Source organism: Impatiens glandulifera, chromosome 3, assembly GCF_907164915.1.
Source record: "Impatiens glandulifera chromosome 3, dImpGla2.1, whole genome shotgun sequence".
Taxonomy (NCBI): domain Eukaryota; kingdom Viridiplantae; phylum Streptophyta; class Magnoliopsida; order Ericales; family Balsaminaceae; genus Impatiens; species Impatiens glandulifera.
Genome location: NC_061864.1, coordinates 65,483,633 through 65,496,806, shown reverse-complemented (window position 1 = coordinate 65,496,806; position 13,174 = coordinate 65,483,633). Strand labels below are relative to the sequence as shown.

Below are 13,174 nucleotides of genomic sequence, written 5' to 3'. Positions count from 1 at the left end.
ACTTATATAGAAAGAAAGATAAAAAAATTGCAAAAAAAAATGATATAACAATATATCTAACTAAAAATGTAAATTCCTAATTTTTCATCATTTCCTTTCTTTTATATTAAAGTTTAGAACAATATATTCTCATTGTAATTTTTATGTAGCACATTATAATAAAATAATAATAATTTTGTTACTTTATTTCATTTTCTATACATTTTAGTTAGGTTTTTAGACCAAAATAATAATTAATTAATCTAACACTCAGAACTATATATTTATAAAAATGATAGCACATCAAAATTTTATAAATATGTAATATTTTCCGTCTTTGTTTGAAAATTTTATTAGATGGGATTAATATGTAATTAAATTTTATAATTTTACGAGGTTATAAATAATTTTAATTTACGATTTTAGATTTTCAAAGTGAATTTATATTTATAAATTGAAAAAACATCATTATTTATTCAAATAAATAAATGAATAAAATTAATTGCCTAAGTATAACTTTTGTTTACAATATTATTTACTTGTTATTATTATTATTTTTTAATTATATATATATATTAAATGACTTATATATATTTAATATAAATAATTTAAATAAATCATATTATCATGAGATCCCTTTCAACTTAAGTATTTCTAATTGTAAATCGAACTTAATTATATATATAATAATATATTAAAAAAATTACCATTTTAAATAAACTCTTCATCAATTTTATTTGCTTACCAATTATTATCTTCATCAAAGTATAATTTTCATATCTTTCAAGTTTTTGCATCATTTTACACATTTATGATAATTTAATATTCAATCAAAGAGATTGAGAGACAATAATAATTTAAGTTTCAATTAAAGATTTTATTACATATTTTTTAACTTATTGATAATCTCAATTTTCTCTTCAGAGTACAAATACACTAAGTTAAGGATCTTTAGGAAAATTTGAGTTCTTATAGCAAAATATGGTTCAATTTATGGTTCAATTGAGCTCAAATTATAATATTAATTATTTAGTCTAATAACTTATATGTTGAGAGTAGCCTATAAATTGCTTTCTCATCCTTTCAAATCAAAGTCCAAAACATGAACATCATTCAAAAGTCACAAAATTGACTATTTTCGAACTTATAGTAATATGTCAAAGATGACAGGCAGATCCTTTACTCCCAATTTTTCATGTTCTTCTCACAGGGAAAATAAACTATCGTAAAAAAAATAAAATAATTATTACGATATTGTTCATCCTCTGTGAAAGAAAACATGAGAGCACGACAAATTGAGAGTAGAGGATCCCAATTCCAAAGATGGTGTCAAACATTTGTTTGTATGTATAAGCAACTTATGTTCATTTAAATCTAAATCAATCTTTTGATTAGTATAATTATATTACACTTGCATTGTTATATTGTGATAACAATAATTAATTAAATAAATTACGAAACAATATTGATGTATTTAAAAAAAACGATTTAATATTAATAATCAAGATCACATGTTTAAAAAAAAATTAATAACTATTTAATTAAATTAACAAATACCATAGGTTAAAATTTGATAATAAAATATAAAAACAAATCATATAATTGAATAATTATAGTACATAAATAAATATTTTATCCAATTTTGGATGAATTTATAATATTAATTTTTTAATATTCTAATTAACCATTTAAAATTAATAATAAAAAAAATGATAACAAAATAAAAATCAAAACATAATAGCAAAATAAACATTAAAAAATAGTCAAATTAAATTTATATTTGTTCGATTGGACAATTTAAAATGTCAAAATTTTAAATTAATAAACATTTATTTTACTTCATTTTGAATGTGTTTATCATTTTCTCGTTGTTCTATTGGACAAGTTAAAATGTCAAAATTTAAAATTGGTAAATATTTATTTTACTTCATTGTGAATGTGTTAATAATTTTCTTGTCAAATCTTTTAATTGATCTTTTTAAATAATACACATGTCTTAAATTAATACTAAAATATACATAAAATGATATATTAAAAGATTATAAAATATACTTAAATTTAAGAAACTTTACCATACAAATATCTTATCTTCAAGGATTTTCATTATTAATGATATTTGAATACCATTCTTTTATCCTCAAATTCCACATTTCTCTCAATTCACCTAATTTGAATTCACATATTTCATTATATCTTATCATTTTCATCGATCCATCTAATTCAAATTCACATATTTGATCGTATCTTATCCCATCATATATTATCCTTTAAATATTTTAAATAACCATTATTTCATCCTCAAATTCGCACCACCATTTCATTAATCTCTCTAATTGAAATTCACAAATTTCATCATATCTTATCTTATCTCATCCTTCGAATATTCAATTATTAACGATAATAATTTCTCCATAATCTCTCTAATTGAAATTCACATATTTCATCATATCTTATACTATCCTTCAAATATTCCATTATTAATGATCACCATTTCCCTTTCAATTATTCTAATTCGAATTCACATATTTCATCATATCTTATATCATTCAAGGCTTTCAAGGATTTCATCCTCAAATTCGCACCAATATTCCTTCAATCCCTCTAATTCGAATTCTCATTATTAACACCACCCTCAAATTCCATCGTTCCTTCAATCAACATAATTTATCATATCTTATCATTTTCCTCAATCCTATCTTATCACTTTCCTCAATCCATCTATATTTGAATTCACATATTTTATCGTATCTTATCCTTCAAAGCTTTCGAACCACCATTCCATCAATCTCTCTAATTGAAATTCACATATTTTATCATATCTTATATTATCTTCAAAGATTCCATTATTAATGGTCACCATGTCCCCATCAATCTCCATAATTGAAATTCATATATTTCATCATATCTTATCTTATCTTATCCTTCAAAGATTTTATATTATTAACGATCACCATTTCCCTCTCAATTCCTCTAATTCGAATTCACATATTTCATCATATCTTATCTTATCCTTCAAAGATTTCAATATTAACGTTCACCATTTTCCCATCAATCTTCTTAATTGAAATTAACATGTTTCATCATATTTTATCTTATCCTTAAAAGATTTTTCATTATTAATGATCACCATTTCCCTCTCAATTCCTCTAATTTGAATTCATATATTTCATCATATCTTATCCTTCAAGGCCTTCATCCTCAAATTCACACCATCATTTCCTCAACCCCCTCTAATTCAAATTCTCATTATTAACATCGCCCTCAAACTCACACCCACATATATCAACATCGTTATAATTTTAATTTTTATCATATAAACTCTAAAATTTGCACCAAATGAGACTCAAACTCTAATCTCGAGTTTTAAATGTTAATCACTTAACCATTGAATTATTTTTTACTGTGGAGTTTAATTTATAATTTTATGCATGCATATATATTTAATCATTTTATTAAATAAAAATAATAAGTATATAAATAATAGATATGTAGGGAGAATATATAAAAATTATTATTTTTTAATAAATTATGTAGATATTTAGATTAAAATATATTTTTATTTTATATATAATTATATATTATAAAATAATTAATAAAATAGAATTATTGATATATATATATATATAATTTATTTTTAAAAAATAAATAAAGAAAGAAAAATAGTTAAAATAATAATATATTAAAAATTATTAAAGATCAATTTAATAAATATAGTGAAAGAAAAATATGTTAATACAAATGAGAGACAAATAATTAAATAGATTAATTTATTTTTATTTAAATATATTACGAATTAATTTTTAAATAGATGGTTACATATAAATAATATAATTATTAATATATATATATATAATTATTTATTTATTGAAAAAAAATATAAAACATAATTGAAAAGAGAAACAAAACTTTTCATTTAAAGAAGTTTCCTAATTAATTATTCATTTATTATATTCATACTTGTTAACTTATGATCAAGTTTTAATTTAAATGAATCAACTTTATTAGACAAAATGATCTAAAATCATTCACAACGCGCTACCGCTAATCCTTACAAATATAGGATTAAACGTTATTAGATATATATAGATATAAATTTGTGTTGAACTGAAAATAAAATTTAAATTTATGATCTGATAATTTGTTTTATAATTTAAACTAAAGAAAATAAATTATAATTAAATTGTATAGATTTTTTTTAATCATTTTCAATTATCGTCTAATATACTAATCCCTTTTCAAAATTGATAAGACTAGTTAAATAAAATCAACAATCTAAATTCTTATTAAAAGATGGCGAAATCAGAAAAAGGACCAACGACGATCCTATCAACAGGGAGAAGGAGGAGTAGGAGTAGGATGGAATCGCTCTTGGAGCTAATTCAATTAGCTTTGAGAGTGAACACAATGAGAGATAAAATCTCACCAACCTATCAGGGGTGGCGTCTTTCTTGGAAATCATACGTCTGTGCCAAAATTAAGAACCCAGTTTGATATGAAAGAAATAGGAGACTCAAAGTCTTTTCTGGGGATTGATGAGGTCGCGACCGTCTTAAGGCCGACACTTCGTGTCTTAGGACCTTTCTTTGGTCGGTCTGCTTTCTAATCTTTCTGAAAAAAAGAAAGAAGAAGAAGAGGTGCATCGAGATTTAGTAAGTGTTCCATTAGGAGCGATTGTCTCTATATCACTTGTTAGAGTGATTCTTGCTGGCTTGGGAATAAAATAGGAATAGGAATGAAGCCAATCTTTCCTGCCTAAGGTTATTTAATTGAATCTCTTCTCTCTCGTTCTATATCAGATCCATGACAGGTTTTACTAAAAGTCCGTCTGTCTTGCTCGAGATGCGCTCAATCCGAGATCGATTTCTGAATAATGGAATTGAAGCATTTCTTTACCATGATTTGACTAGTTAAATAAAATCAACAATCTAAATTCTTATTATAGTTATTGAAACATAGACTAACTAATTAATATAGGATAATAGTTGTAAAGATAAATAAATTATGCAAGCTTAGGCCTTGATTGGATTTTATTATTTGAATAATTCTCAAATAATTCATAATTTTTTTTTATCAATTACTTTTCAAAAATACATTATTAATTAAATTATCAACTAATATATATATATATTTGTACAAAAAATAAATAAATCAATTTTAACATATAAGTTTTTTTTTTACCAAAATAATAGTCATGAGTTACTAAAATAAATGCATTATCAAAATTTGAAATCTATATATATAATGATGTTTAATTTTGAAAGTGTCCGAATTGTCGTGTCGAAAGCTGTGGTTAATTTGAATATATATGTGAGAGTAAATGGATACTTGTGTCGGATTCTGGGTTGACCCGTCCATAAACTTAAAACGGTTAAAAATAAAATTAAAAATGTTATAGGTATGTTTCGAACTCGCAACCTAACAAAACAAATACAACTCTTTAACCAAATAGGTTAATAACACTTTCTATTTTAAATTTAACACCAAATTTAATGAAGGCGGAACATTTTTAACTAACTAACTAATCTATATATATATATATATATATAATAATGCTTAATTTTGAAAGTGTCCGGATTGTCGGGTCGAGAGCTGTGCTTAATTTGGATATATATGTGATAGTAAATTGATACTTGGGTCGGATTATTGGTTGACCCGCCCATAAACTTAAAACGGTTAAAAATTAATTTAAAATTTTTATAGGTATGTTTTGAAATCGCAACCTAACAAAAACAAGTATAACTCTTTAACCATAGGCTAATAAAACTTTGTATTTTAAATTCAACACCAAACTTTGTAACAATATATTTTTATCTGTAGGATCCTCCTAGTTTGATTAATAATGAAGAAAATATTTAACTAACTATATTAAATTTTTAATACATAATTATTTTTAAATTATATATATATATATATATATATATATATATATATATTTAGAAATATAATTTTTCTTTCTCTCCTACTGCGTTTAAAGATTAAAAATATAATCCATAAATATACTTAATCAATTTAATTAAAAATGATAAAGGTGCTAAAATGAAATATATTATTAATATATTTTGTTAGAACGTTAGGTTCTTAGAGTACAATTAATTCTACCAGTTAAGCGTGCATAACTTAGACTCGAACTTATGACCTCTCGACTTGAAAGGTGTGGATATTGACCTCCCTTTAAAGGTTACGACCTGAGAGGTGTGGATATTGACCTCCCTTTAAAGTTTATGTCAGGTTAGAAGAAGACATAAAAACAAAACTATTATAGGTTACAATCTGATATAGAATCTAACTATTGAAACTGAATATTTGTTCTTTTTTTTTTTTGTTTAGAATAAATAAAATGCCTTATCAATTACTATTATTTAAATAACTTGAATTCAAAGAAAGACATAATAATGGTTACGAGACAATAATTCTGCCCATATTGAAAAAAACGAAGTGTTGAAAAATGAATTACTAGTAATATATGCATATGCTATATGATTGACCCGATTCGACATGACTCGATTTGACCCGACCCGACCCATATATTTACATTTTCCCATATTACAAAACTAATTCTTCCTCAAAATCTTTGTGAACCCTGTTTTGACCCAAACCATATCCAGGTCAAATTTCTCAACCGATGATCATATACCTCACAAAATTTCTGTGACCAACCATAGGGTTCAACCGGGTCAAAACCCAAACCCGGCGTCCGATCCTTCGACATAGGATTCACCGATTGTGTCCAATCCGTTACATAAGCCGAAACCCTTCTCCTAAATTTCATCCTAAACTCTGACCATGCCTGATACTTGTAATGGTTCACAACAGCTTCCCGTAAACTTACCTTCCTTCTTATGTATCCTTCTCTCAATTTGAAATGATGAACAACGTTCAACAACGAATCATCAATCGCATCCAAAAGAACAATTGATTTATGTCGATTATCCATACGCCGCCGGCAATCATAACCCTGTGTAATACCCATCTCTGGATGTTCAGTTTGGTTTGAAGGACCAAATTCGTAGCAACTTATCATTACTTGAGCGATGATTTCTCTGTTCTTGATGTTTGTTGATTTAGGGAGGAGAGAACTTATCATGTTCTTAACTGGGTTTGTGAAATTAATCCAGGACGGGGAGTATATGAACTCATCTACATCAACGAAGATCATCCATTCACAGGTTTCCTTAAATTGAATTGCGCAATGAGAGAATCCAGCTTCTTGAGTCTTTTGCCATACCCAGAAACGGGTTTCGATTTCATACCCTTCATTGATTAACTGGTTAACAATTTCCTCAAACCCATCGTCACTTCCGTTGTCATAGAAGATGAATTTCTCAACGCCGATTGCCGAATAGTAAACAATCCATTCTCTGATAAACTTGGCAACATTGTAAACCATCGTGCAAGCGCACATTAACGATTTGGTTTGTTTAGATGTTGGTTTACTGAAAGGAGTGTAGTACGCTACCGACGGGATCAATTGATTCGATTTGACCATTTCGAGTGTGACTTTAGTCGCCGGATAATTGGAATTCATAGGGAGATTACATCGGAAAACCTCTTGGGAAGATATGGTGACGGCGGTTTTGATTCTGTTTTGATCGAAGAAGAATAGGCAACGGAATTCGGTTGGTGATTTGTTGATTCCTTGACGGTTATTGATTCCTTTAACGAATAGGATAAGGTCTTGTTCGGTGGATAGAGATTCGTAGACTATGTAATTCCAATGAAGCATTTTAGATTTTGGAGAAGGTAATCCGATTTGAGAATTACCACCTACCAAATTAGGTTGAGGAAATGGCTGACGGCGACGATTACTTTCCGGTAATATGCATCTGAGTAACTGCCGTTCCGGCGAGGATATTTTCCCTAAGTGAATCGCTTCAGATGAATGGTTGTTCGAGTATAAACAGAAGAAATCGGTGGAATCCGGCGGTAAGAGTTTATTCGGAGGGAGAAGGAGAATTACCTCCCAGGCGGGAAAAAGTATTGAGATAATGAGGAAGAATTGTAAGTGATGATCTTGTTGTTGTTGTTGTTCTTCGATTGCACAATTGGAATTGAACGGCGAAGAATTCGTTGTCGTGTGAACCAAGGCAGGGTATATGATGGATTTGTGTTCTTCGGCGATTTGTTGTTCGAAGAGAGGGGGGCGGTAGAGAGTTGTGAAGACGAGAACTGATAGAATGATTGATGCAAAAGTTGCTCGGACTGTTCGGATGATCATCGTCTTTTGCTGTGTGTGTGACTGTGTGAGAGAGAAACAGAGATTTTGAATGAAGAAGAAGAAGAAGATGATTGATATTCCTTGGCTTGAAATCTCTGTTTGGAATATGGAACGTGAGAATGCTGCAAAATGCATGTTACGTATAATACATTCACTCTATACGTATATTTAAGAGGAGAGAGAGAAGGAAACGCCGCCTCAATGCCGGCCGGCCGGCGGTGTTGGTACCATATTTTAATCTCGGAACTTGAATTTGAATAGTTTTTTTTTTTATCAAATATCACTCTAACTTGGGAGAATTTCACAAAATGGCCCTAGCACATAAAATTAATGCGTTGATGACACATTTTTTTTGGACGATTTTGTTTCTGTCGAGAGACGTCCATATTCGGGAGACGTAAGTTTTTTATTTTTTATAAAAAGATATTTTTATTTCCGTCTCGCGATTGCCGGTCGAGTCTAGCCATGAAGGCATTTTTATCAAAAATAAAATAAAATAAAAGTGTTACCAGAAATGCGCAGGTCAAAAAGTTTAATATAAGCATCTTTGGGTCATTTAGTCAAATTTTCTATAACTTGAATTATCACAATTTTAATATCAATAAGAGAATTTTATTATTGAATTTTTAATTTTTTAATTAATTTATTATATTAAAAAAAATCTAATGATTTTATTTTGAAAAAATATTCAACTAACACAACTACGTTTAAAGTAATAATAAAAAATGATAGAGAACGAAAAAATATTGATAAAAAAAGTTGTGAAAGTCCATGGATATGAATTGTCATCTTTGAGTGAACTGAAAATCTATTTTTTTTTTTAATTTATAATTCATTTAAGAGACACACATAATTTTTTCTACCATTTTTGTCAATATTTTCTGCTCTATTATTTGTCTAAAGTCTAGAGATATATATAACACTTTTATGTGGTTTCAAAGTTTTACATAAAATAAATATCAAATTTATGTTTTTTCAAAATTTCTTACAATCTTTGATTAGATTACACTTATTTTAGTCACTTAAATTAATTTAACAAAATAGAATGGGTAAATTTTTGAAAAAACTCGATTTAAGAAACATTCGTCTAAAATGTTTATAAATATCAATTCATTTCCCAACGTGATAAATTAACTAGAAAAAACGAAAAATAATACGTTAGAATAACATTAAAAACTTTTTGTCAATTTGAAAAAAAACTTCCTTATGATAGTTTGAGTATTATATTATAAAATTTAAAATTCCAGTCCCATTAAGTGAAAACTATCAAAATTTTGAGGCTCAAATATTAAATTGATTTTCTTTTTGCCATATATAAAGTAATTAAGTCTAAGTTGTAACGAATATCATTAATTATTCACTCTAAATATAATTTTAATGACTATAAACCACTAATTAATTATTCTCTTGACTTTAATTGCTGGCTGGGTTGGGCTGGCGTATGGATCCAAAACCACCAAACATTGAAATTTTGGATTTTACTTAATTTTTATCTATTTCTACTATTTTAATTATATTGTTTTTCTATTAGTTAGTATATAATATCATCCTCTTTTGAGTTTTTTTCTAAAATAAGGTGATTACTCTAAAGTGGTTGATGGCTCATATGGATATAGCTATAGGTGAAGATGATTAATGATTTTTTTATTTGTAAATAGTGGAATAATGACACTGATATCCATTATTGATTCTCATTTGTTTATATGTTGAAATATAATATGAGTGATGTTTGCAAAAATGTTTGATAATAGTATTTTAAAGTTGTATTGTGTTGTTAAATTTAACAATTTATTTCCTTACTTTTCACTTTCACATTTGGCAGTTGGTGTAAATTTAGGGCAAGAGGCCGCACAACAATGTATTATTGGGATCGTTCATATTCTCTTGATGAGATTGATCATATTCTCTTGATAAAACGTGGATCTTATTTATTTGTTGATGACAATTTCATCGTGCATGGAACAATTTGCGATTAAGAATCATGTCGTGTATTGTCGAAACAAGGAACATGTTACTTCTACTCAAACTCAAGAAGAGGTATGAATTATGGATGAGTGGATTCAAACAATGTTAAGGGATAAAAAATTGATGACTATGAAATCTATGATTGAGATAAGATGATGATCATTGATGGTTAAGAAAATCTGTAAAGATGAAAATAGTATTACAAAATTACATATAATAACAAACAAGAGAACAATAAAATTTGGAGGAAATTGCAAAAAAAACACAACATAATCATAAATAAAAAAAGTTTTTCAAACTTTAGAGGAATGTAACTAAAACTAGACCAATTCGTGACTTGCCAGCAAAGTACCAATGATCCAATGGAGTGTTGTCCTTTTCTTTGTGAACATTTTTTAACTCGATAATATAACTAATGAAAAATGGATTTTTAACGGTTACTTTTCACGTCAGATAAGATTGCGCTTAATTGATCATACACACTATCTATTTTGTTATAAAATTGTGTACTTGATTGATTCAATCTCTTCTTGTGCGGTCTTTTAGTAATGATCTTTTAGTAATAAAGATTAATAAAAAAGACGTCTTATTATATATATATATATATATATATATATATAACAAAAATGATGAAAAATAACTTATTAGTTGTTTACAATTTACTAATTCCCAATTTTATTAGTTGAAAAGTAAATGAAAAAAATGGTTAATAATTAATGTATTAAAAGTGGAATTAGGAAGAGTAATCAAGGTAGAAGTGGAAAAAGGGATAACATTCTTCGTGGACCATGGCTTTACACAATCTTACTTCAAGGTAGTTCTACACTTTGCTTATAGAACCATTTTCTTCCACATGAGTTGATTCATTTGCACTAAAAGATATATTAATAATAATTTTTAAATTTTTTAAAATCATAGTTAACTCCTTATTTTGATAATAATAATAATAATTTGTTTTTATCAAATTAATCTATTTTATGGTTAATTAATCACTTGATCATGTTCTTGTATAATGGAATTTTAGGATATAATTACTAATCTTAGCTAATAGTATTAATTAGTTTTCAAATAATTTCAAAGTCTTTTGACATTTGAGAGGGAAAAAAGTTGACCACTCTTTCATATTATATTCTAAAAAAATCATAACAAAAGATTTGTTTTTCATACATATCAATGAAATGAAAAACAAATAGAAGGATACAAATAAATTGAATAAGAATGAATGACTTTATACTAAATTGAATAAGAATGAATATGACTTAAAAATTATGACGAAATATAAAACTTAAAAAAAATGAGTTAAATCTTTAAATTTAACAAATTTTTAAATTAATTATTCTCATTTAGATCATTTTTAAAAATAATTAATTTCTATGGTTTTAAATTTAGTGATGGTAAAGTTTTATAATTTTATTAATAATTTTGATTTTAAGATTATATATATATATATATATATATATATATATATATATATATATATATATATATAAATAAAAGGAATTTATATTTTTAAATTAAAAAAGTTTATTATTTATTCAAATAGATAAATTCATGCACTTAATTTTATTAATATCACATTTTCATATTATTTATTATTACATTGTAATTAATTTTATACTAATATATATATATATATATATATATATTTATAAAGAATAATTTATGGGTTCAATTATTACAACAATATATTTATAAAAAATATTATTTTTGCAACTTTTCTATACGGCCCATTTTTACATATAGTTTAATAGTCATTTTTTCATCATTTAGATAAATACAATATAAATTTATAAAATATGATTTTTTTTTAATTCATACATAAATTTGAGATTTTTATTGACTTACCCAAGAATAAATTTAATATTTAACTTATATAATAATTTATTATTTTAGAATGATATCTTACTAGTGGCCTTAATTTTTTTTTATAAATAATTAGATACATGATTTAAAAAAAAAAGTTAACATTTTAAAATAAATTCTTAAATAGGTAAATTTATACGGTTTTAAATTTATAATAATAAAATTTTACTAATTTATAAATAATTATTATTTTACGATAATATACTATTTTACATTAAAAAATAAGTTTATATTTATAAATTAAAAAAAAGTTATTATTGATTCAAATAAATAAATAAAATTAATTTTATAAAAATAATTTGTTTAAAGTGTTATTTATTTATTAATATTTTAAAATTGATTTTATATTTAAATACATAAAATTTTAAAATTAATTAGATATTTAAATATATAAAATTTTAAAATTAATTAGATATAAATCAATTAGTTATATATATAAATAATAATATATAATTAGTAATTTTCAAATTAAACTCTCCTAATTTTAAATAACCCTTACACGCTTACTATTCTAATTGATTAGAATGATTTAGAGTAAAATCTCGATTTTAAGTATATTAAAATAGTTCAAAATAATGAAAAGTATTACTAACAAAGAAAATAATCAATAATTTTGGACCTTAGGCCCGAATCAGTCATTTTATAATACAATTAAAAATGTCCAGTATTTTCAAATTTATTTATTTTTCTAAACTTCTTATAAAATTATAATATTCAGTATATATATTTATAATTTGATATTCATATTTTTCTTATAAATTAAATTAACTCTATAAAATATAAAACAATAATATTAAATATATCACACATATTTATTTATTTTTTCTATTATTAAATACTCCAATTCCGTCTCTCAATTATTTCTCTTCATCATTTCTCTATTATATATATATATATATATATATATATATATATATATATATAGAGTCATTAATTATAAGTTATAATTAAATATTTAATTTTTATTTTTTCGTTAACATGACCCCTTATAAGTTATAACATTGACTTTAATTTATAACCCTTCTAAATAAAATAGAAATAATAATATTTGATATATGTATTTCCTTATATACATAAATTAAATATATAAATTTTAACAGCATAAATATGGAGTGTTATGCACGCATAGCATAGGATAGGATAATTAATAAA

General features: G+C 25.0%; 1 protein-coding gene across 1 annotated transcript; it reads right to left on the bottom strand.

Annotated features, from left to right (window-relative positions):
* Positions 1–6,522: 6,522 nt before the first annotated feature.
* On the bottom strand, positions 6,523–8,228 carry LOC124932689 (glycosyltransferase family 92 protein RCOM_0530710). The gene has a single exon (XM_047473356.1). The coding sequence runs from the start codon at positions 8,192–8,194 to the stop codon at positions 6,542–6,544; it is 1,653 nt and encodes a 550-aa protein (XP_047329312.1). The 5' UTR covers positions 8,195–8,228; the 3' UTR covers positions 6,523–6,541.
* Between the last annotated feature and the right edge of the window lie 4,946 nt (positions 8,229–13,174).

What these genes read in the sequence shown, in the direction of transcription:
- LOC124932689 (XM_047473356.1), bottom strand. Translation starts at nt 8,194, where the DNA reads ATGATCATCCGAACAGTCCGAGCAACTTTTGCATCAATCATTCTATCA.